The following is a 25249-nucleotide window of genomic DNA, read 5'->3' as shown; positions in this document are numbered from 1 at the left end:
GAAAACTCATCCTGGTGCATTTCCCAGAGCCTTGTTCATTCAGTGCAGCCCAGGTGAATTCCAATAACAAGAGCCTCTTCTTGGAGGTTATGCCAGGATAGAGGGCTGTCTCGGGCTCCTGCAGGAGCAATGGCTTTGCTGAGGTGGCCTCAGCACCTCTCCCACAGGGGAGCTGGTGGTAGGGAATTGACAGTATAAAATACTTAGAAAGCAGTGGCCTGCTTTGTGTGGTCAATAATGACTCACCTTCTCTTCTGTGAGGAAGCTGGTGGTAGGGAATAGACAGTGTAAAATACTCCAGAAGCAGTGGCCTGCTTTGTGTGGCCAGCAGTGACTTAACTTTTGTCCAGGTGGCACAATAAATCGGATGCTTCTGGATATGCATTAGTCCTGGTCCTGTGATGGAACACAGCACATGTACCTCCTTTGCCTCTAGAGTAACCTGGCTTTCCTAGGTGGTTAGGCTTGGGTACTGCTGCTATAAGACAGTATACATACTCTTCCTTTTTTTTATTTTCAGTGCGAGATTAAGGTAGCACAGCCAAAAGAAGTATATCAGCAGCAACAGTTCAGTAGTGGTGGAGGAAGAGGTAGCTATGGAGGAAGAGGCAGAGGTGGAAGAGGCGGCGGTAAGTACTGCACACACTACTTTAGTATGGACACATTCTAAATAAGTTGTGTGTACTAAAATGGGATTTTGTGGATGGTTTTCCCTTCTATAGCTCAAAGTCAAAATTGGAATCAAGGTTATGGCAATTACTGGAACCAGGGTTATGGGAATCAAGGATACGGCTATCAGCAAGGTTATGGTGGCTATGGAGGCTATGATTATTCAGGATATGGGTATTATGGATATGGACCAGGCTATGATTACAGTAAGTAAAGAGAACTGTATTGGGTATAAGCAAGCATAACTAATTAGCAGTTTAATGCATTTGTTCTCTTGTTCATAGGTCAAGGCAGTGCAAATTATGGGAAGACACCAAGACGTGGTGGTCATCAGAATAACTACAAGCCATATTGATCAAACTTATTCAGGTATGCAGTGGCATGGTCTCTTTTGGAAAATGACTGCATAGGTTTTGTATACAATGCTGTAGATGGATATTTCAGTTCTGTACCAAATTTAACTTTACAATAAATTTCTATGGCCTGTTAAATGTGCATCTTACTTGGAAGAGCTCCCTGGAAATGTTTTACATGTTTAATACCTACAGATAACTAGTTGTCTAGACAGTGTGGTGTGTAAACTTCAGCATTGCTGAAGATATTAATTAATGATTTTATTAATAGGTTAAACTGAAACAGATTTTGAGGGTCTGCTTAAAGCTGCAGCTCTGCATCTAGGGACTGCCTCTTGGAGTTAACTATGGACTCTGCATTACTCCAGTTGTACAGAATGAGATGCATCTTAGGGAACCAGTGTCACTTTCCACCTTTTTATTTTGTATTGTTTTTGTGTCATACATTTCCTGTAATGGAAGTGTTAATTTTACTGTACTTTTTGGTACCTTTTTGGAATCTAATGTATTGTAAGGTATTTTACATGTGTTCTGATTCACCATGACATGAATATTGAAGCTATTCCTAGCTTTTGAAATAAAAAAGGCGTAATCTAGTGTCCTGTGCCATTCTTCAGCTTATGTATTAGTAAAACGCCAGTATACTGTTCCCAGAACTTAGGTCATGGCAGTACCTTGATAGATGAAGAGTTGTGCTTAAGTGTTTTTAATCTTAAAACTAGAAGGTTGTAGTGGTAGTTGTGCTCACTTGCAGTTAAGTGGCAGCTAAAAACTGCAGTCACTCTGCCTGGAGGTTACGGAAGAGCACTCAGGTGGAAAGCCCCAGCTGTTGTGGAGGCTGTGCTGGTGGCTTGTGTTCTGTAGTCAAAGACAGAGGCTCAGCATAACCGTCTTAGCGTCTGCATTGTAGAGCTCTGCTAGGAGGAGCCAGAGGCATAGGTGTCAGTGAGGGCTTAGAGAGTCTAGACAGCACTGCGGGAGGAAGCCAAGAGGTGTGCAAGAAGCTCACTTTACTTCCTTTGTGTTTCACTATCTTGAGTTGGAGACTTTTCTAAAAGTTTTTAACAGTACATGTACCTGCCCTGAGAGACAGGTTAGACAGACATTCAATTACCAATGCACAGTTTGAATTCCTGCAGCCTGAAAAGGGCTAAAGATCTTCCACTAAAGTTTTGGGAGTAAAACCAACAAGATATCTCTAGAGATGAGTAAACAGCTAGAAATAAACTCTCCTTTGTTGGCTGATTTACCACTATTTTAAGGCAATAACTAGCATGTGATTTGCCTGACTTGCTGCAGAGTAGTCCACATCTCAGATTTATTAGTAAGTAGCAAATGTTGCACAAAGTAAACTTCTAAACTTTGTTGCAGTAATCAGTTTTTTTACTTTCCTTTTAGAGCTTAAATCATCTGACTTTTTTTCTTGTAATAAATTGTATTTGAACAAATGGGAACCAGAAGTGGAATCAAACCAAGTAACTAAGACAAGACAAACATATGTTGCAGTGACCTTTAATTTTTTTTTTTTTTAACAAGGGATACAGCTGTTCCTGTGGAGACTATAATATACTGCTCCCTGCTGGCTCTTCTTGGAAAGAAAAACTTGCTGTCAAGTTAGAAGTCTCTAAGACTTCTCTGGGGTTAAGTGGAAATCTTGAGTATTAAAAAAAGAAAATCAAATTAAATCTGATAGTTAACATGACAGTTTTATAGCTGGAGTATGTAACCTAATGCTCAACTTGTAAATAAAAAATTGCAGACCACTGAAACAAACGAGTACAGTATTTAAAAGTATTACTGTCTCAACATTTAAAATGGAAATGCTTTACTGCTTTGCATCCTTTTAGTTGTTCTCTTATGAAGTAAGAGGGATAGCAGAATATTTTTCTAGCAAACAGTTTGCCCTCCAACAGGGAGTTTGTGTGTGTCAGGACCATACTGCTGCAATACTTCTGGCTAGTGTATTAGCAATAGTTTGTCAGTTGGCTGTGATGTTGGTGTTTTTTGAAGTAGGTTCTCAGGTAATGCTTCCTTGACAGGTGATGTGGCCTTAAGCAGAAATTGAGGTACTTAAATGCAGAGCTGGCTTTCCCTTTCTTTTTTGCATGAAAGATTTGTGATATGAAGAACATGTAATTACTTGGTGAAAGCAAGGGCTTGTATGCAAGGTTGTTGCTTATGGCTGGAATTTACTCTTAATTTACTAATCCTACTTGGATATTTCTTGAGGACAGAATACTTGGTAAGAACTGGTTTGGGTGCCATGGCCCTCAGCTGTCTGTTCCTCGTGCATTTGATGTTATGAGTTTGGGACTGAAGTTTTTGACTTCATCTGGTCACTGAGACTGTTGAATATAGCGCTACTAGGGACCTTGTTATGAAACGGGCTATGGAAACTGGTTGGAAGAGCCTGGGGAAGACTGGATATACTGGCATCTAGAATGGTGTCTGCATAGGTAGCAGCAGATATAAAAAAATAAAGAGAACCCATTTTAAAAGCATCATAACCCGAAAAAGCATGAATTTAGAAGATGTAGTTTATAGCAGCTACTAGAAATATATTCCTTTATAATCAGGTTTAGATATGCTGTTTTAAATAAAAGCCAATTCCACACTTCTGCCAGAGTTAAAACAAGCTCTTGTAAAATTATTTCTATTAAAGCTTTTACTAATAACATGATAACTGAAAATAACAAAATCAAAGAAAGGTAACTTATGTGGTCTAAGACATGCTAGGATGAAGATTAATGTGCATTATTATGGTAGAATAATGTTTCTTAGCAGTAAATCTTGAACGTTGTTTGAAACCTATAGAAAGAAAATAGTGTTATAGGTTTTTTTTGTCAAAGCATCATCAAAAGGAATTAACTTCATTGCCTCATTTTCACTTACATTATATGTAAGTGTCCTACTAGTACTGTACTTAGTAAGAGGCTTTTGCACTTTTGGTTTCCTGTTGAAAAAAAAGGCATTTTTCTTGCTTAGTTTAGGTTGCAGACAAGCACATTTAGTCACTAGGCCTCCAAGTTAAACTGGCACTGTTGAGTAATCTTTCTGTTCTCAGACAAGTACGAACAGCTGTATGTCTTTCCATTAACTTGCTCAATAAAATATTAACACATTTTTCTCGTGCCTGCTATACTAATATTGCACTGAACTAAAAGCATGTTTCTCCTGAGCTCAGGGCCACAGCACTGTGAATCTACTATGGTGGCTGAGGCCACCAATGATTATATTGTTTACTGTGATTACATTAGGTATATTCCTACCCAGGTACCTGGAGTTTCACTGGCCACTTTGTTAAAAAAACACTTGGTTGTCTTTGTCAGAGTAGGCTGAAGAAGTACAAAGGGTGTTTTTATCGAGGTGTTTAAGTGTATATGGTGCTCATGGATGTGTGGCAAAATGAGCGGCAGCAATATGTTCTCTGTAAGCAAGCTATAGAGAGATTTCAACATAAAGTAAGATTTACAAGGCTTGGAAGACTTAACAGGACTGAGTCTTACTAATGCCCACAAACTTCTGAGTATAGCAATAAATTTATACTTAAGCAGGAGATAACAGCTGTGAACCTGAAATGATCCTCTGAAGTAGTGAAAATGTTCAAGACAACTGGAAGCATACTATTTCAAAGTCAAATATTAAGTAAAACAGGAGGTATAGTAGTAAAAGTCCTGTTTATAGCTCTTTATAAAGCTGTTAGCCTAAGTGGAGGTTCCTAGGTCGTGGCATTTAGAATGTAGGGTGTTCTGCACTTCAGGGCAGTTAAGGAGAGAGTTGCTAAGTAGTAGTTAGACAGCTGACTAACTAGACAGTGTATGCAGCTGCAGCAGCTTCTGTCTGGAGACTTCAGGCACTGAGCAGCTAGCATGAAAACTATGTTTTTTGTCTTGATGTGCATATCATTTGCATGCCAAGGGTTAAACTCTTACAGCTTCCCAGACAAGTGCAGCATGTTCTAGTGGTGAGCATTTCTGGGACATGTTGGAACCTGGCTTGCAAACAAATGAATACATACAGCATTACTGAAGTGTCAGCCTCTGAGAGAGGGTAGATGTGAATACCAGATGTACACAAGTCTGGTCCATGCTTCTAGATTGCCAGAAATTCCTGCAAACTAATTTCAAATAAAAGCATCTCTGAGGAAACGTGATCCTGCTCTACTGCCAGTGACAATGCCTGTGAAGTTACATTTGGGAACCTTGGCATTTAAATAGTAAAGGGTGAATATAGATAAATACCTGCTTAGGTAGAACAAGTGCGTGTTTTCTGTTGGTTCAGGTGTTCTTTTTCCATATCTGGAGAGAGAATAAGCAACCATTGAGAAAACAGATGACTTTGAGACAAGTTTTTTGGACTAACTTGGCTAATACTGAGTGTGCAGAAGTTATATAAAAAGCTAAATGGCAAATGCACACAGATACGGCTTTTAAGAATGAAATTTGGACAGCTGTTACCAGTTGCCTTTATTCAGATAGACACTTCAACCTCCGCCAGAGCAAAGCTACTTTAAAAGGCTTGTGCATCTGTGGAGTAAATTTTTTTTGAAAACTTGAAAACAGAATAATTTAGAAGTGAAGGCTAAACTTGATTTACTAAGACTAATTTTCCTATGTGCTCAGCATCTACTATTTTGGTGCTATTCTAGCACTTCCAAAAAGCAGGCTCAGCAGTTCAGCTTTGACTTAAGGCAGCCCAACAGCAACTCCCTTTGAGGCAGTTGTGATCTACCTGTTAGGAGCTTGTCCATTGTGTCCACAACAAATTTTGCATCCTCCATACTGAAGCACATTGGGGGCTTGAATTTAAGCACATTTCTTCCTGGCCCATCTGTACTCAGTAGAATATATTCTTCCTTAAGTCTGGAAAGAGCAATAACAATTCTTTACCTTTGCATGTAGCTCTGAAAAAATGAAGGCATGAGCATGCAGGCTGTCCAGACAATGCCTTTCTGCACTGACTGGTTCCTTTTTCTGCCAGTTGGCTATCTTTTACAACTGTTGAGTGGCAAGGTTACTTTGTAACTGTGTGCTTGCCTTGCACAGTGAGCAGCTACATGATTGTACCTTGTGATTAGAAGCTCTGCCTCTGCTGTGGCCGGGGTCCTTTCTGCTTGATCCTTGATTAAGTCCACTCCAATGAATAAGCCAGAACCCCTTTAAAAGAAATAAAAATAGTCAGTTGGTATCAGAGGAAGAAACTATATGTGAACTAAAAAATTGAGGAAGGTTTTTGTGAGACCAAACCTTTGCTGCATGAGAACTACATGACACTTGGCTAGTGATAGAAAAGGTATTGCTGTTTTGAATAAATGTAGTAATGCAGTACAGACTTCTGTCTGCTCAGAATGGCAGTGTAGGACATATTGAATATATTTTTCCATCCATCTAATTCTGTTCTTCATACACTTGAAGTACGAGTTCAAACAGGAAAGTGAATTCCTTTAGCTACTAATAAATCAATAAACCAGTACTGACTTTGAGTGGCAAAGTACATCACACTGTTTTGATAAGCTCAAATTTGTTTTAATCTAAGGTACAGCAGGCTGTTGACTTTTGCTGAAAACACAGATTTCATGACTTTCTTAAAACCTTATCAGTTAAACTGAGTTGTTTATGACTGAACCAAACAAAAAGCAGCTGAAAATATAAACACGGCACTGATACCTGACATCACCAATGATGGGATGCTTGATTTTCTGCTCCTTGAGTAGCTTCATCAAGAAGTTGCCTACTTCCAGGGCATGAGCCTGAAGTTGTTCCTTCTCAATCACGTCTAACACAGCTAATCCGATTGCACATGAAACAGGGTTTCCTCCAAACTAAGCTCAGCAAAGGGACATACATAGCCATGGAAAGAAAAGAAAGATGTAATCTTGTCACTGAAAGTGTAGCCTCAGTGATAGAATGAGCATACTGCCATTGTTATCAGATGGAACCAGTGAACAGTTCCATACTAGAAAGATACAAACAGCAGAACTGTGTGTGATAAGGATGATTAAAACCACTGCATGAATATCTGATATTAATACACAGATTCCTGTAGAGAAGGAAAGTTTGGGCAGCTTACTTACTGTATTAAAATACTCTACTCCCGTGGCTGCAAATGCTTCTGCAATTTCTTTTGTTGTTGCGACACAGGCTATAGGGTGCCCATTTCCTATTGGTTTCCCCATAGTGACAATATCGGGTATAAAATCTTCTCCCTGAAGCTGGAATGCCCAAAAGTGCTTGCCAACCCTGCCAAAGCCAACTTGAATTTCATCAGCAATAAAGACACCTCCTGCCTTGTGCACGTGCCTGTAATACAACATAGCGTTTACTTTTTAAGAACATACAGAAAGCATTTGCAAACTTCCAAAAGAAACTTGTGTGGGCCTATATTCTGTACCATGTGTTTAAAAACAGGTCTTTGCTATACAAAGTTTACATTCTAACATGAAGGCAGAGGCTGTTTTCCTGCCTATAGACCTCTACTCTGAAGCAGGCAGATAAATTCTTTATCATCTATATTCAGCAAGTATGTTAAATTTTAAAAGTTAAGATAATGAATGACCACTTACTCTGCAGCCTTCTGAAAATAGCCTGCTGGTGGAATGATTTGACCACCCACACTTGGCAGAGATTCAACAAAAAATGCAGCAATCTGAAACATATGTAGCATGCATGTAATGTTTGAACACAATACAGAAAGTTGTGGAAATTGTGTTAACAATTAGTAAGCTCTTTGTCATTGGATGGTTCTTACATGATTATGTGATCTTTGCTTTTAGAAAAATCCGTACCACTTAGCTCAGTAATCCTGAATGGCATTGACAGCCGTGCTCATTTCTCAAGACAAATGGTTATGGAAATAACTTTTTACCTTTCTGCCTCTCCTATGTGCTTGTTCAATGATATTTTTCACTTCATTAGCATAGGCTGTTACTGAATCCTCATGGTCTTCTCTATAAACTCCTCTGTATGTGTCTGGAACAGGAGCCTGTGCAATGGAACAGTATTCTATATTCAGTATATCGTAAATAAGACAATTAAACGTACAAGTAGTTGATAGAGGCTCAAATACATACCACATGGACCCATTCCTTTTGTCCTTCTAGATTTCTGAATTTATATGGGCTTATGTCAATCAAGGTTGTCAGATGTCCATGGTAAGCACTTAAAAAACAATTAGCAGAACTAAACAGTAATTTCTTGATTATCAAAGATTAGCATTACTGATAGCTGAAGAGTAGTGAGGCTCTGTCACCTGGTGGGAGTACAGTCACTTAAGATGAGAACAGCTCTATCAATCAGCTTAGTAGCAGTTGGCTTTTTTAATTTTCCACATCTTGACTGTAATTCTGTGATTCTCTAAGGGATGCAGAGGGACAGTACTCCCTGCCACTGCTTTGCCTGGACCAGTGACTAGAATCATGAGCAGTATTAAAAGATTGCAGAATGATGGGAAGGGATGTGTCTGGCCTACTTGTGAATAACCTCCAATGATGGCTCTGGCCATCCCATCCTAATATTTGACCTGCTTCATGGTAGAAGAGTTTTCGCCTATGTCTCATGAAAATTCCCCAGATTTCAACTTAAGTCTGTTGTCTTTTTTTTCTGTCACCATATATCTTCAGGCCTGGCTCCCATCTTTTCTGCTCCATCCCATCAGACAGTTGTGGTTGCAGTAAGATCTCTAGCTGTCTCTTAGTGCTGAACAAATCCAGTTTTCTTAACCTCTCGAACCTGTGGCTCCCTGCCCATGGTGGGCGGCCACTGCTGGCCTCCTTCCTTTATGTCCATGTCTGTCACGTACTGAAGAGCCCAAACTCAACACAGTTCTCTGGGCTGGTGTTGAAAAAATACTGACCAGGGGGAAAAATTACTTCCCTCAACTTCCTGGTTATTAAAATATTTCTATGACGAGAGATCTTCAGAAATGCTCTGACCATGGACCAAAACTGAGACTTGTGCCCCACAGTAAATAAAATTGCCAGTATACTTACTGGTCTAGAACGATAACATCCTCATGTTTTGTATACTGTCGTGCCAACCTTAGGGCAAGATCGTTAGCTTCAGATCTGCAATTGAAATATTCAATAGGTGTTTCAAATCCAGATGTCTTGAGTTTTGAAATTCTAGTTTGCCTTGCAGTGTTGTTTGTGTTGCTAAAGAACAGACACAACTGGATGAATGTTACTCACAGACCCTGCAGTAATCTGCACTCACTAGGTAGGACTGCTCACCAGAACACAGTCCATCATAAAAAACTGAAGTACAGAAACTGTTTCGGAAACAGGTGGCTTTGGTTTGGTGTGGTGTGGCTTTGTTTGTTTATTTTGTGTGTGTGTGTGGTTTTTTATTTGTTTGGTTTTTGTTGTTGTGGTGGTGTGGTTTTGTTTGTTTGTTTGTTTGGGTTTTCTGTAGTTTGCTTGGGAATACATCCCTCAAAACAGAAATATGCATCGTTATTAAATGTAATTCACAGTCAAGAAGTCAGACCAGAAACTAACATCGTAAATATTTGTTAATGTTTTGCAGTCCAAGGCCTTATAAAGAGAATAAACCCCCTCTTAAATAAAGCACTAGTTTAGTTTCCTGATAGAGAGCTTGTTAAACCTCAACTTTGAGTCACTGAAGTTCTAAAAGTCTACAGTTTCTTCAAAAACCAGAACCCCAAACCATGTTTTTGTCAATATCTAGTCATCTACACCAGATCATGCAATTGACTGCTGATAAGAAGGTATTATATTTGTCTGTATATACCTAGTGAAAACGCAGTATCAATTCTAATACACATGACTTACCCAGAATTCAAAAAATAAAAGACACATAACTTTGCAGGTAGTGTTTTTGAAAGTCGTTCTGCATAATCGACCAAGTTGTCATGAAGATAACGAGAATTTGTATTTAACAATTGATTTTGTTCATGGGCTGCTTTTACTATATCGGGGTGACAATGTCCAACTGCAAGAGAGTGTGGAGAGTGGTTTGAGAGTTCTTGCACATTACCCACGGTGTTCATTCACATACTAACTTCTATTTCTCTAATAGTACAGAGATACTACTACTGATGATTGTATTTCATCAGTAGGGCATTAGTGATACTTTTCACAGAAGGCAATGTCAGTACACATTGTAAGCTTTCTCTAAAAACTATTTTATCCCCTCAAAAAGTTTGACATTGCTACTGTACTTTAAGGGTTGCAGTTAAAACTGGAAATTGATATGCTAAAGCAAATAGCGTCTAATTTGATACTTTGATTTAGACATAAACATAATTTAGGGGTTTGGGAATATACAGGTAAGCTTTATGATCGAATTATTAATGTGACAGCACCGACCAATTAGAGAGATGGCAAATACTGTAAGAAAGCAGCAGCTACTAGTACAAAATTAAGGCCGCACACTGAGCAGCGGCCCTTTGATTGTTGGCTCAGCAGTAACTTTTATAAACACAACTGTTAAGATGTTTGTTAGTTTTACAGTTAAGTACTTAAGCTTCATGGGAAGGAAAATCTGTAAATTTCAAGACAAGTACATTTCTAGGAAGACAGAGCAGGAAGCAAGTCTGAAAAGCACACTCAGGCACACAGAAATTCAAATGTGAACCGTAGTTTCCCAAACTACAGGCTCAAGAATGGTTCATTCCACTTTCCCAATTAAACAGAGGCTCCCCAACACAATACAACAATGGTAAAAAGTACTGATTGCTCCTTGTCCTGCGTAGAAAAACATGGTATCAAGTAACATGACTTTTAACTTACCATGAGCAACATTGTTTATGCAGTCAAGGTATTGTCTTCCATTCTCATCGTACATATACTGGCCTTTCGCCTTTACGATCTTCACCGGATCGTTAGCAAAAAACAGCTTGCAAGAAGAGCTGTGACAAGCATCAGAAAGCAAAATAAATCTTAGTGAATTCTAAAAGTTGCAGTTTATTCTGCTGGTAACATTGTGAGTTCAGTCAGTTAATCAAGAGAAAGACATTTCCCCGGTTTGCTGACACGTGATGTCATCCTGCTCCTGCCCCCTAAACTAAAGCTTAGGGTGGGGAAGAGAACAGGCCTCCTGCTCTAACTTGAGAGTCACATTTTAGTTAAGACTTGCAGGCAATTTTAAAACACTCCAGAACTGAGAATCCTTCAGTAGTAATCTAGGTACAGCACATAGACAGGGCTTCACCTTTGGACTTTCATCTGGTCTTAAGTAACTGCAGTTCCTTACTGTCTACACTGTCTGCCCTTCATGGTCTAGAAATTCTCTTTGGTGTCTCTTACCTTGTGATCGTTTTTATTATATTCTTGCTATTCTTGCCAAGGTACTGATTTTCCAGACAGTATGCTGTAGTTCTGTATAAAGCTTTACTAACCTTAGCTGAAACCTTGAATGATTTTATAAGGCTGGGTCTACTTCTGTGTATTTGTTTCATTTTTAAAATAAATTGCCAAACAAGTAAAATGGAAACACGTCTGCCTAAGTAAGAGTTGCAGAGATTTCACTCTGAGGGCAAATTCCAAACTTTCATGCTTCATTCAGGAAAAGATTGCTTATGAAAAAAAAAATCGACCATGAATACAAACTCATTGTCAAATGAACAACAACAACAAAAGGACAAATGATAAAATAAGACACTGTTTCATTCTCCCTCCCCTACAGGAATCCTGTACTTTCTGTGTGAGCTGGCAGTAGAATGATAGAAGTCAGTTTTTTGGTAAAGCTATACTGACTGTTCAACAGATGCTAAGAAAGCTCTTACAGAGCCCGGGTCTTTGTTCCCAGTTACAAAAAAATACACCAAAAGCTATTTATTCTTCAGGTTTGTGTAATGGCACAATTCTAATTCCAGCATTTACTTTCAGTCCAAGTTCTGGGCTCATTACATCATCAGTTTACAGATTCAAGTAGCCTTGATTTTTCAGTGTATAAGGTACAACATAAAGCCTTCCCAGTTAAATGTAAGAGCAAGTTCTGCTGCCATTCCTGGATGCAGGCCATAGAACGAAAAACTTTTTAGGTTAGTTAAAGACAAGTAATTGGAAGTTTGGAAATGCATCTTATGCTTAGTTCTGCCAAATTAGGCAGACATGTTGTTAATTCTATCATATTTTAGGTGTAAGAGAAGGTTTTCTGAAAGGCTCTAATACTAGGTCAGCCTAAGGGTCTGAGCCTGCAGCGGTTCTGCTCCCAGCGGAACTGCCGGGAGATGCTTCCTGAGCCGTTGGAAGTTTGAACAGGCACAGATAACATACAGCTTCTATACTTCAGTTCTGAAACTCCTTAAGTAATGCTAATTACTGTTAATTATACTAGTAGAAGCAGGCTTTGCAGGCTCATACCACCAAATTTCCCCACGATGTTGCTAGTTTAACCCTGCAAATCTGGCGAGGCAGGAAACTTGTTCCTGCAGCCCCGGCAGCAATCGCGGTGCCGGGCTCGGAGCAGCCGGGACTTGCCGCGCTGGCTGCCCGGGGCCGCCAACCGGGGGCCGGGCCCTGCGGACACGTCAAGCGCCCGACGGCGGGACGGGCAGCCCGGCCGGAGCGCTCTCCCCTGCCCGAGGGGTGGCGGCGGCTCCTCCTCCTCCTCATCTCGCAGCACTTACCCGATGAGCTGCCGCCGCAGGGCCAGCGTCTCCTGCCGGGAGCGCTGCGCCGGCCTCATGGCCGCTCTCGCCGCCTCGGAGGGGCCCGGGCGGTGCCGCCTCCCCGCAGGGCGGAGCGCTGCCCGGGAGAGCTGGTGCCGCCTTGTGTTCGGGAGCGGAGTGACGGCCGTAGCGATTAGTGCTGCTAAAAAAGTGCCCTTACCGTGACTGTTAGCAGGAGCAACACAGGGAAACGGGCATTGCGCATGTGTCTGCTCTAGCAGCACTGTCACAGTGTGCCGCTCTTATCGTAGAGACCAGCCCGACCTCCAGCCGCTCCCCAAACCCATCCCTTTAGGCAGGCTGGTGTCACAAGGAGTGGAACAGTAACTCACCAGGGCTTTTAGGCTCCTCTGGCTGCAAGGCTGGACTCTTCACTTACAGCATCAAGAGTGGTGACTTCATCTCTTGAGGTCTCATCCAACAAATGAGGGAGAGGTGGGGTCCTGCAAGGCTGGAAACTGTACCCCATGGGCCTGCACCACGGGTGTCACAGCAGCCCGGATCCCAACTGGTTACCAGCCGCTTCAGAGGGTAATAACATGGGTTTGAGGTTTTTTTTTTTCAGAATCATTCTTACAGCTATATCATAACTGTATTTGGAAATACACATTGGAGAAGTTTCTTTTACAGTTGGAAATAATTTGAGGTGGTAGTCTAGGTGTTATGACTGTATTAATTGTTCAACACATGCTTCACTATTTAAGCAAAAGTTAAAACCAAACAATCAATGTTGTTGTATTGTTGTGTATGGTCAGGGACAGACAGGTAGACCTGACTGATTACTTAAGAGCCAATCCTAGGATAGGCAGTAGTTGGGATTAGAAGAGTGGTCATCCTTCCATTCCTGTTTGATTGTAATTAAAGAAGAACAGCAGGACAAAGAACCAGAAGGGATGTTCTGAGTCTTTTGCCACTGCAAGCAGCAACAACATCCACCAAGAGCACTCTACAAGATAGAGCAGACCCTTTTAAATGACAGACTTGGCAGACTTCCTTGCTGATTAGATATAGCAACCAATAATTATCTCTAGTTGCAGTTATTTGATAAACACAGGAGCAATTTAAATATTGCATCACATGGAGAATCCAAAACCAAATTGCTACGCACTTTAAGTCAGTTTGAACTTAGGAGTTCAAACTCAGTTTTTGCATAAACGTCACATTTCAAGTAACAAAAGACAATGGAGGAAAAGTTAATAATGGCTGTTAATCTTTATTTGAACTCTTGTCTGGTTAAGATATTAAGTATCTTTATAATAACAACCTGAACATTTACAATTAGGAAAGTTTATTCTTGGTTATAAATGCAGAGTTCATTATACATATTCACACAATTGTAAAGGTAATCTGTACAGAGAGACCTTTTTTAAAAATCTAGTCCTTGCTTTTATTACAGAAAGCACAATAAAATATATTTTTTGAGGTCTTAAGCTAATGTACTGTCCATTACAGCTTTAAACTAGAAATACATGATGCAGTACTAAGTAATACTATTTTAACATGTTTAAACAATGAATAAGAAATACTGTTGTTAATGCCTTCATTTTTAGAACAGTTGTTTCCCCAAGAAATAAGTAAATAGAATACTTTTCACAGCACATACATGATTAAAAATCAGAAAGAGTTTGCAATAGAGATGTTAAGTACATTTTGTATATACTTCTTTTTAAAGGTGATACATTTTACAGAGATTTAGTCAGCTTTGTATAAAATACCATGTAAATACAGTCATAACAAAACTACTTTTTGCAAGGTGTCCAAACTGCACACACACGAATGGCCCTTTCTCCTCTGAACAGCCTTACTGAAGTGATGCAACCACTCACATAAAAAGGGACACTTGCATAACATGGTAGAGGATTAAGCCCCATTAGCATCATTTCAAAACAAATATGGACAGATAAAGCACATATTGCATGTATTTTTCCTTAACTGTAGATAAATAAGTCAGATTTTCATTTAGATTTTAAATACTAGCAGGTATATCTTCTCAATTTCTGCTGTTTCCGAAATCACACCTCAGTGCTAGTGTACATACTGGTTTCAAAATACTTCTACATCCAAAGTAATTTAATGCACCAGAGCAGGTGGCTTTCAGTTCTGACTGGCATTTTGTACTGAACATTCATCAAGTAGGCTATTTTTGAAAAAAGGCCCCCAAATCATAGTGCAAAGAGTTGCTATGCTATGAAATTTTCCATAAAACTGCACTCTGTCTATGAAACGTCACCAGCAAACAAAACAGGACTCCAGCTCCATTCTAGCCCTTGCCAATTTCCTACCTCTTCTGCTTTATTTGGAAATTCACTGGGTAACGTGGGTGCTTTTGCTTTCCAAAACCAAGTCCTAGTTTTGTATGTAAGTGCAAAAATGCAGATTTGATATGCACCCATCTGTACTTCATAATATCACGCCAAACGCACCTCTCAAAGTTAAGCATACAGTGCAGTGTTCAGCATATTAAAAAAAAATCAAGTGGTATTAATTTCCTTTACAGAGAAAATGATTTCAGATAGTTGGGACATCTCCATTTTAAGTTTCTGTTCGTTACTATCTACATTATATAAGAAACCACACACAGACACACAAGTGAGCTGACTGTTACATGAAACTGCGCAACTAGGAGGCAACTTCTACTAGAACTTGGTGAACAGGGGTTGATTGTTGTCCTAAGACACAGGAAAACCGCAAATGTTAATAACGCATTTCTTATTCCACTCTGTTGTCAATAATGCAACTTTTTACGCATTCAAAACTCAAGTTTCCCAGCTTTCCTGTGGTTTTCCCCCAGGCTCTCTACATTAGTGTAGAGTCATACAATCTATTAAGTCCTCCCATTCATTTCTAAGTGACAGTTTTTCGGCACTTACTTTAGCTGCAGATTGCACAATTGTTAGACATCCCAGCTAATGGTACACAAGTGTATGGGAAAGTTTCGGGTTCACCTGGGGACATGAAAATACTAGAAGTCATTTTTTAGCTTACAAATGTAAATGATAATCAAGGAAAACGATGTTTAGGAAATGGAATTTTACTCACTGGTTTGATTCAGTCTGCAATAGATTCCCCAAAGCAGAGCTGTGAAGTATTTCAAACTGTACTAATTACAGTCGGGTTCACTGCAGTGCCAGCAACACAATTAAAAGGTCACTCCAATGAGACTGGACTAACTAGAGGGAGCAGATGTCTTCTTCCCCCCCACACCTTTCTTTGTTCGGTTTAAAATCAGTATCGCAGGATGGTCCAAGAAGCATTCTTACATAAACACTGTCCTGTGAGGTTGCCAAGGTCAGTATATGCCACAGTGATGACCTTGGCAAGCTCAAGTGGCTTTGGTCTCTTGAAATCTATTAAAATACTTCATCTCTCATTGACAGACCTTCCCGGTTATAGCCCTGGCAGGCTGGCTGTGCTGTTAAGCATGTCAGCAGATACTTGCCACCTAAAACTTGGGGGCTTTTAATGAGGTAAAGCAGTATGGAGGTTTTATTCCATCCACCCTCGGACACCTACTGAGGACACTGGGACTAACTCTACTAGTTATACTGGGGCAAACTGGCACTAGATTCACTGGCCTGCATTTGGATTGATACCTACAGTATTTACCCAGGATAAGTGGTTTGGGGACACTTGTAAAATTTTTCCCTTTTTTATCATTTGTTGTTAATAATATTTTTGCGTGTCTTATATATAAATCTGTTGCTTGTAAAGAAAAATAATTCAAAGCTTCCAAAAGCTTCCACTCTAGAATTTTAAAATGGAAATTTGAATGGCAACCTACTACAGATTGATTTTAAGCGTATAACACTTTAAATTTGTCTGGGCAACGTTGGGACTAAAAAAATAAAAGTGAGAAGGAAGTGAGGATATGATGGTATTTCCCAAAAAAGAACTACCAGATTTGCAAAAAAGATTGAAGTTTCTATCTATTTGCTCCCGTTTTACAAATATCTATTCAAGCCATATAGTTATGCAAAACAGTCATGTACCCATCCCAATGTGTGCTGTCAATTAAGGGACAGTGTCATGGTACAAAATTTGTCCTGGCAGAACATGTGTTTCTCTCCATTAAAAACATCGTCTCCTCTAGAGGGCAGCAGTAAATCAGTATTCAATGAGCAGGAATCCTAAGCTGGAATACTTTATAATGCACACCGAATTTACAGGCTAACAAGTTATATTGACCAAGGATGGTTATTTACCATTACGATAAAGCTGGCAATTTCTGGCATCTTAATATTTTAATTAGGCTATGCATTACAAATGGGCGAGTTCTTACGTTCTGGGCCAAAAGTCTGCTATATTTGGCTGATTGCAAAACCATGTGTTATAGATAAAAATGCGGAGCTTCCTTCTGAGCTGTGGGCTGGCAAGACAGCGAGGGCGCAGCCTGAGCTCTTGGCTGGTGTCACCCCGCTCGGCACGGTTGTGCACGGTGACAGCGGCTGGAACGGGACACTGAGCTTGTATGTGGGGGAAAAGGAGAAAGTAGCCACACTAGAAAACAGACTTGCTGGCATGAAAAGCCTTGGTCATCACAAATATGCTTCATAACAATCTCAAAACCTGACGTGTCATTCTCCGTTGCATCTCCTTTTTCATCATTGCGGAGGATGTATTGGACTGTGGAAACCTCACACGTGTTTTGCTCGTTTGCTTAAGGATTTCAAATGGTGACTTTATGAAATTACAGAAGACAAAAGCTCACCTAAATCTGTTGGTTTTCTAAAAAGAAAACACATCAGAAAGTCTCTTATTGTTAGAAGAAACATTCTTATTTTTAAATACACAGGAGAAAAATCCATATGGAAATAAATTCATATACAGCAAGTGTTAGAAGCAGTGTACACAAGAAAGGCGGCTCCCCCCATGAGAATAAAACAAAGCATGTGGCAATGTCTTGATTATTATTATTTTTTTTAAACCCAAAAACTAAACCCCCCCTGTATTAGGGCTTAGAAAGTTTCAGTTTGGAATCAGACAGGGTTTTCTCTGCCATCTGTTTCATAACCCAGAGAAATACTCCCAAACTCACTGTCCAAGCCCACAAGTCAGCCACAAAACTCTAATTAATCTCCCCTGCCCTCATCAGCACAGGCCAAATCATCAGGTTCAGGCTCTGGCACGGGGCCTCTCGAGTTGCTTTCAGGACCAAACTGGAGTTAGAGAAACACGGTTTATTTGGCCGTGTTCCTTTCCCACACAATCCATTCTCCCCCCAAGCTTTAGGGAGCGCTCCCCATCCCGACAGCCGGGTCCTGAATGCCAGGGGCCAGGACAAGGACACACACAACCACAACACCATGGGCAGCAGCTCTGGCCACGGTCACCAAATGGATTTGCTGTGTCCTCCCTGCAGGGCTTGGGGGCTGGAAAACCTTCGAGGGGTTTCAAGTGAGTTCTTGGGCTCTTAGGACTCAGTTTGGGAGCTTTGCTTCCAAAACTGATTTGGTTACAGCATGTTAGGATGTTGGTTATAACTGGGAAGATGGTCGTTCGCTACTATTTCAAATAAAACAAGCTTTAAAGAAAGCTGCTTGTCCTTTGCTCCTGGACAGCAGGCAGATGTGGTTATAATGGAAATCACCATGCTTTCATGGTCAGTTAAATTAGACTAATAATTTTGTTTTGGGAAGTAGAAAACAAAGATAAATTTAGCTGTGCTTTGGATTCCCCCAAGACCAGTAAGCTGAAGTGTGTTACCCAAAACGTCTATTGGTGAACCCATGAAGCTAACATACTGAAGATTTTAGTGATCAAGATAAACAGTTGCTCAGTCTCACATTAACCTACATTTCATAAGCATTAGCAGCCTCCCTGTCAATCACCTTTATTGCTACTGACATCTCGTGGTAACATTTAGCTGCATTTCTGAATTCCTGTAAAACAAACTTTCTCTTAAACCAGAGGGGAAAACAACAACAACAAAAAAAGACAAAATAAAACCTAAATAGGTTTCCTGGAGAGAAAAAAATGCACTATGCTTGGTGAGAGGCTGACATAATGACTGAGTTTTGAGCAAGACTGCCAGTACTACCTAAAAGTCAAATTCAACTTTGTGAGCTATTTTGCAAGCTCAAAGTATTCAAAAAGACCCACATAAACATTTTCATATGGAAGGAGAAAATAATCAACTGATCTGGAATGCATTTGCTAAGCAAAGCACATCCTTTTTTTTAACTCTTCCCAATAGGATCATGGCTGCTCTGAAACAATTTATCATTTGTCAACCCACTCTTCTAAATATGTGTGTGTGGAAAGCACATGGAAGTCTAAGCAGATTTCCTCTTAGACTCTGTGTAGTCAATACAAAAATCAACAGATCCTCTAATGCAGTCTGTGGATCTGCATGATACGATCGATAAGGAATGCTGAATTCAGAATACAAAGGCCAGGCGCACTGAACTGAGCTGGGAACCGGGAAGCACCTTGAGCGCCAATCCCAGCGCCCATCCCAGCGCCCATCCCAGCTCTGCCTGCATCAGGAGGGGCTGGGAGAGTAGAGGAACCACCAGCAGATCCTTGGAGATCTCCTGGTTAGTTCCTCGTAGACCAAGTGGCAGTAGGTGCTGTATATAGTAGGATCCGTACCCGCCTGCATTTCTAATGGAAACGGGAGCGGCAGGAGTGCGGAGAAGCTGCTGCACCCGGGCTGTGCTGGTCTGTGCAGGAGATCAAGTGTCCTGAACAGACCAGACTTGCTGCAGGTGCACAGATGGATCTGCTGTTATGTGCTGGATTCGCTGCATTTGGGATGCAGAACAAACCAATGCAGAGACAGCATGTGCCCGGGAATTCTCAAAGATGATCGATCACTGAAAGGTTTGGCAGCGAGGCGGTAGCGCCGATGGGGCGGATACCAGCCACGGTTCTGTGCTAGGAAGATGATTGCAGCCTTCCTCCTCGACCGGCATGGAAATACCGAGTGTGCTCAGGCTGCGCGTCGGGGATGGGGAGGAAATCCACACTTAGGAGGCTTAGTTGATTCCGAATGAGCTCTGCTCCTCTGGTACAAGCAAATGTCTTGGGTTCTGTGGCCGCAGAGGCTGTGTTGGGAGGGGGACGGCTGCCATGCGGAGTGGTTAGAGCAACGGGTAAAGCACTCTTCTGGTATTCTGTATCAATGTTTTGCAGGCCTGGCAGTGGTCACAGTTGATGCCTACAAGCACTGGATATTCCACAAGTTGAAGACGGAATACTGACTTGTTTACCTGAAGATAATAGGACTTCGGGGTATTTCCTCAGAGAAAATATAAATTTTAATATAATTTCATAAGCTTTGGAGGTTAGCTTGTCTTGTAGCTTCAGTGATATCAAACTTCTTCGAGTAGGAGCTAGATAGAAAGCTGTTTAGTTTTTGCCAGCGTATGTAAAACAAGACTTTTCTATCTGCATTGTAGATTGTTTGTGGACACTTCCAGATTCTTGTGCTTTCTGCAGTCATTCTGGGGACTGAACTCTCATTGATATCGATAGAGGTTCCATGAACAGGACACGTGCAGGAATTTGTAGAAGCCCACAGTGTGGTTTGGAGTAGTGAATTGCTTTTAGTTTGAGATGACTGGGGGAGATGGGAAGAACAACTGTACATTAAGGGAACAATTACAGATCTTCTTCCCGGTGACATCAATGAGAGATTTGCCTTCAACCTTCCACAGAAGATGATTTTTAGCTTTAATTTGGGACAGTACAGGGGTTTTTCAAGAGCACTAAAAGCCAGTGGGAGCTTTGGAGGCTCCTTATGCCTTTAAAAACCCCTACGTCAAAAGTGATAGCTAACAACATGAAATGGAAGTAAATAAAAATGCATTTTCATTGCTGTTTTGAGTTACACAGTTCTTGTTTCTTGATTCGTTAGTTGATCTGAATTTACACAGATTTAATCTATATGGTGACCAAGAAAATGGTCAGTAACCGGTAAAGATGCTAAGTACAACCAGAAAGCAAGCAGTGTGCAGGTGCAGACCCTCAGCAGCTAACAAGCGTAACAGAAGTTGACTACCTACAGCCATCAGTCTTCTGTGTCCATATGGCCCTACAGCCCAAGCTCCATGGCCGTTTCAGCATTTACCAGCAAATAACAAATGCTCCCAGCTGACTAGAAGAATAAACCTCAAGGACACATAGGACTCAGTCACAGATAACAACTCAGACATCAGTCAAATGTCACCCAACCTGCGTGGAGCACCGAGCATGTTCCTGCTGTTCTTCAGAATATCGGAGCAAGAACCCCCCAAGCGCTAGGTCAGCATCTACAGGGTAGATTTTCCCCCTGGACGGTCTCATTCCTCTCTCAAGTCCTCTCTGGCAGTAGCTGCTATAAGAAATGCAGTGGAACAAGGATCTAACAGAGGGTTCAGACCTCCCCAATGCACCAAAACCGCCTCCCTTCTGTAATACAAGGTCAAGGCCACAAAGAGCCTTTCCGTCATCTGGTTTCATAGCACCGTCATGCTCCTAATTTCACCTAAGACTCCTCACAGAGCCTAGCAGCTTCTATTGGACTAAAGTATTTCCTCAAGAAATTATCTGTTATATCAAAAAGGCATTAAAGTGATGGGGATTACATCACTGGTCTGGTTAGGATTAACCAGTCTCACCATTAAAAATCCATGGCTTAGTTTATTTGATTTTGTGTAGCTTCAGTTTCCACACATTGGATGGATATTTGTACATTTTTCTCTGTTCAATTTAGGAACTTGTTAACATAAAGTATCTCCTCCCTATAATGGAATCTGATCGCCTCTTCATTGTAAGCTGACCAGACTCGGCTGTAAGCCATTCTTTTCCTCCCCGAAATAATTTTTATGGCTTTCTACTGCACAATCTGTTTTTTCCAACATCTTTAAAAATGTGAACAATGGAATAGTTTGCAAATTTTTAATTGAGCTCACTTAATGCCATATGCCGATACCGAAACTGTAATCCTCCCTTTATTCATTACCCTGCTCTGCATGGGATGTGCCTGATATGAGATAATTAAAAGAAAGAGACCAAAAAGGGGAGACAAACAGGACAAGATGAGTGTGCAGAGTTACAGAGTTTACAACTGAAACAATGTAAACCAAGAAAAATCAAACACCAATGAACTCCACAAACCAAGACAATTAAATACTCCAAACTCCCAAGTTTTGGGAACCCAAACAGCAACATGATGTGCTCTCTTGTTTAAAAAGATATTTCAGCCTGCAACTCTCTGCGCTGAAAATCTGACTAGGTTTTTGTTTTTTGAAATTTTGCAGTGGATGTTTTCTTGGGGAATTTGGGTTCCACAGCAAGGAAGCGCTTTGCACACCTTCGGCCACAGACCTCAGAGCAGGACCCTCTTGAGATAAAATGGTTTGCCTTGATAGTAGTGGAACACCCACAGGTAGTCAAGGTTGTTCTGTTTAGCCAAAGATTTGCTGTTTCCGTCGTATCAACAGCAGGCAGCAATGAATGGAGCTTGGCTTCGTTTCCTCTGCGCGTCGCAAGTCCTTCTCTTGTTTGACCCAAGGGAACACAGCAGCTTTTTTCAATTCTAGGGCTGCATCCTTTTCTTCTTTGTCTTCAGCCAGTTTTTTTCACCCTTTTAATGTGCATGTGCAGTGCAAATACAGAGTTGAGAGGGCAGGGATTTCTCCCTCCTTCATGCGATAAGGCACACGAGGCAGCAGTCTCAGTACTGTTAGTTCATGCAGCAACATCAGCCGTGAATGCTGTTCATTCCCAGCTACCGTCATTGGCACCTTCACCAAATCCTGATGTTATCACGTGCATCTTATGGGTTTCGGAGCTTTACAATATTTTCAGAGTCCATAAATGACAGAATCCAGTATAAAAAAAGGTCAATATATTACTGTTGAAAGGGTTTTTTCCCTTTTTTTATACAAAAATTAAAAAGATCAAAATATATCACATTATTTACACATTGTGCTCCATGCTTAGAGATCACTGAAAAAGAACACACAGACAAACATTTTAATCAAAGAGAAATGCTCCCTTCCTTACATTTACTATTCTTGTTAATATTATAAGGATTGGCATTCAGATTGCTTTTAATATTAACAGCACATTCAAGTAACTTACCACAGAATTAAAAACTTTTATATGCTAAGGGCGTGCTCACATTCTGAGGGTTTGCAACCAGTTAGTAACACGCTTGCTGTTAGACTGTGTTCACATACCACGTGTTTGAAACCGGATTAATATTTCCACTCAGCTTCAGTGTCATAACCGCGTTGGAGAATGAGGTTTGAGCATCCTCCTACACGTCTGGATCAAATCCTCATTGTAGGGGGGACATTTCCCCTCATTCTCCTGGGCTGCCTTTAGCACTTACAACCCCTGGCTGTTCTGGGTGCTGAGATGGTACAAATTACCCCAAATTACCTGACCACCTGCACCCTGATTTACTGATTGGAGCAGCATAGTGGTTGTGGATTATAATCAGAATGGCAGAGGAGTCTTTGGAAACAAGTGTTTTGTAACTCTGCGACAAAGAGGCATCGTAGTGTAAAAGTCTCAGCTGGAGGGGATGGGCCAAGTCACACCAGCACATTTTGCATAGTGGAGCAATCTTTGCACGCGGGGTTCCTGAACTGCCTGGGCCAGAACAGAAGCCCAGTCTGAGCAAGCCTGAAGAAAAGGCATTGCTATCGACAGTATTAATGCGAGTGATTTTTCATGCTTAACAAGTTTTTTGGAGCGGTGTTGCTAGCACCAGCTGACAGCCGTGGGGAACAAGAGACAAAGCCAGATTGAGTCCTGCTCTCCCAAGGCTTGGCCTTGGGGCTGCCAGGAATAGAACCTGTTGCTTAAATGAAGTGGTCAGTACAAACAATCACCATGCAGCAAAACAAATTACTCAGGACCCGCTCCAGGATATACAATTATCATTATTACTGTACCTTATGCCAACATCCTGCTACTGGCAGTCCGTCCGGTCCCTGCAAAATCGAATTTACAGGCTTAATTTCTGTTGATAGTGACTTAAGTGTCACACCCAAAAACCTGAAGGTCAGTGCTCACAACAGTGAAAGGTTTACCATTGACTACCATGCAAAACCCATTTATTTTATATGCACAAACGTAAATATGCAGGCAGTGTAATCCAGGCACCACACACAACACAAAATTAAATACACCCCAGGGTAACAAAAAATAAACCTACACTTTTTCCTTTAAACCTGAAGTGTGAACAAATAAAAATTTTGGAACCACAGTTAATTAACTTAATAATCTGCTTTATAAGGTAGTGTTTTTTGCAATCAGACACACATATGGAAAGCTTGATGTGGAAATGTATTTTTTGTTAATATGCGCTTTTCAGTTTGAAGGCGATGATGTAATTTTTTTTCCCGGATGATATTTCACTTGTGTTAAATTCAATCCTGCAGTATTTAGTCTCTTTAAGAACTCTTTGAGTTGCTGAACTGATTGAAATAGAATCAGTTTTGGACTATGCAAAGGGAGTGAAAATATTTGTCTTTTTCTGATGGAGATACAAGAAACATACAGAAACCAGAAAGCCTGAAGAGCTTATTTACCAGGAGGCAAACACTGAAAAGGAAGGAGCCCTCAGCAGAGGAACGGACTATCTATGACCAACTCTTGCAAGATACTTCAGAAGAAATAGCCGACTTCAGCTGCCTTTCCATGCTGATTGTTTTAAGGCTCTTGGATCTCTGATTGCCTGAATTTGTGCCTGTGGAGCCCCAGAGAGCACACACCACTGACCCTGCCCTCAGAGCCACCTCCGGGGCAGCGGGTGGGGGGCCAGCAGGATGCGTACACAGCGGAGAGAGCGGCTGGCGCAAAGAGAGGTCAAAATGCATTTTTACATTTTTTACTGTAAATGTCAGTCATCACATTTTTTGTATTCTGTATTGATTTTATATGTAAAATAGCCTATGCCCAATAAAACAGATGCAGTGAAGTAAGGTTACCCTCTCCAGCTACTCAGAGTGTAACAGGTCAAGTTATTTTCACGTGCGTTCCTGTAACGTTAGAAAACATACATGTTTTTCTGCTGACACCACTGAATATTTTGGCCTATAACTACTCATTTAAAAAAAGTGCAACTTGTACATTTGCTAGAGTTGTCTGGGGGTAAAGGAGACAAGGCACAGAGCAGTTGTTTGAGCTAGAAAGACCCCAACCAGCAGTTAAAGCGCATCGTAACACCAACAGTCACAGGGCTGATTTCTGCCCTGGGCTTTTTCTTCTTTGCGTGCACTCAAAATGCTTATTTTGCCCATCATAAAACTCCATGCCTTTCTACCCTCTTTCACTCGAGTGATTCTGAAATGACTTGTCAACTTACAAAGAGCTTTGCAACCTGTGTGTAAGGCTCCTGCTCACATTTCTGGACTGAAATCCATTGCACAGAACCCAGCAAGTGTCTGCTGCTCGGTGGGCTGGAGAATGAAGACAAGACTCCCAACCAGCATGCAGCTGACCCTCATGTACATAAGCAGGAAGATCTGGAAGTGCTTTACTAACTAGTCAGGCAGTAGTTACCTATTGGAGAAACCACCTAATGCAGGTTACAATGGCTTCAATACCGATAATGTCTTGTGTTTTCTGTATAATTAAGGCAGGAAATAGTTGATAAA

The 25249-nt window shown here is 40.9% G+C and overlaps 3 protein-coding genes across 18 annotated transcripts in view; 1 reads left to right on the top strand and 2 right to left on the bottom strand.

The window, feature by feature from the left end:
• HNRNPAB (heterogeneous nuclear ribonucleoprotein A/B) overlaps nucleotides 1-24592 on the top strand; it is a 30489-nt gene extending 5897 nt beyond the window's left edge. Inside the window, exons 6-9 of one of the 8 annotated variants that reach the window (XM_065029904.1) lie at nucleotides 521-629; nucleotides 723-875; nucleotides 954-1038; nucleotides 19788-24592. In XM_065029904.1, coding sequence (XP_064885976.1) covers nucleotides 521-629; nucleotides 723-875; nucleotides 954-1024 — 333 coding nt within the window. In that variant the 3' untranslated portion in view covers nucleotides 1025-1038; nucleotides 19788-24592. Of the gene's footprint in view, nucleotides 1-520; nucleotides 630-722; nucleotides 876-953; nucleotides 1039-1293; nucleotides 1620-2558; nucleotides 4148-19787 lie in introns of those variants that run through there. The other 7 variants (XM_065029907.1, XM_065029905.1, XM_065029906.1 and 4 more) reach the window with 7 other exon arrangements.
• Nucleotides 53-12763, bottom strand: PHYKPL (5-phosphohydroxy-L-lysine phospho-lyase). Of its 9 annotated transcripts, none has more exons than XM_065029898.1 (13): nucleotides 12612-12763; nucleotides 10771-10889; nucleotides 9811-9970; nucleotides 9010-9084; nucleotides 8092-8179; nucleotides 7887-8003; nucleotides 7585-7667; nucleotides 7096-7321; nucleotides 6689-6843; nucleotides 6089-6178; nucleotides 5754-5884; nucleotides 5264-5320; nucleotides 378-396 (listed from the first exon to the last, which is right to left on the bottom strand). In XM_065029898.1, the coding sequence occupies exons 1-12, from the start codon at nucleotides 12668-12670 to the stop codon at nucleotides 5268-5270; spliced, it is 1356 nt and encodes a 451-aa protein (XP_064885970.1). In that variant the 5' UTR covers nucleotides 12671-12763; the 3' UTR covers nucleotides 378-396; nucleotides 5264-5267. The 9 variants fall into 9 exon arrangements, 7 of the variants coding, with proteins under 7 accessions (XP_064885973.1, XP_064885970.1, XP_005503498.2 ...); XM_005503441.3 differs by lacking the exon at nucleotides 378-396 and adding an exon at nucleotides 3644-3830; XM_065029901.1 differs by lacking the exon at nucleotides 5754-5884 and having other exon boundaries at nucleotides 53-396.
• The window catches only part of COL23A1 (collagen type XXIII alpha 1 chain), a 190089-nt gene continuing 178690 nt past the window's right edge, over nucleotides 13851-25249 (bottom strand). Inside the window, exon 31 of the mRNA XM_065029918.1 lies at nucleotides 13851-23581. Within this exon, the coding sequence (XP_064885990.1) occupies nucleotides 23534-23581 (48 nt within the window). The 3' untranslated portion in view covers nucleotides 13851-23533. The remainder of the gene's footprint in view (nucleotides 23582-25249) is intronic.

Source organism: Columba livia, chromosome 14 (genome assembly GCF_036013475.1).
Source record: "Columba livia isolate bColLiv1 breed racing homer chromosome 14, bColLiv1.pat.W.v2, whole genome shotgun sequence".
NCBI lineage: Eukaryota > Metazoa > Chordata > Aves > Columbiformes > Columbidae > Columba > Columba livia.
The sequence above is the reverse complement of the archived record's forward strand: the minus strand, read 5'-3'. Positions and strand labels throughout refer to the sequence as shown.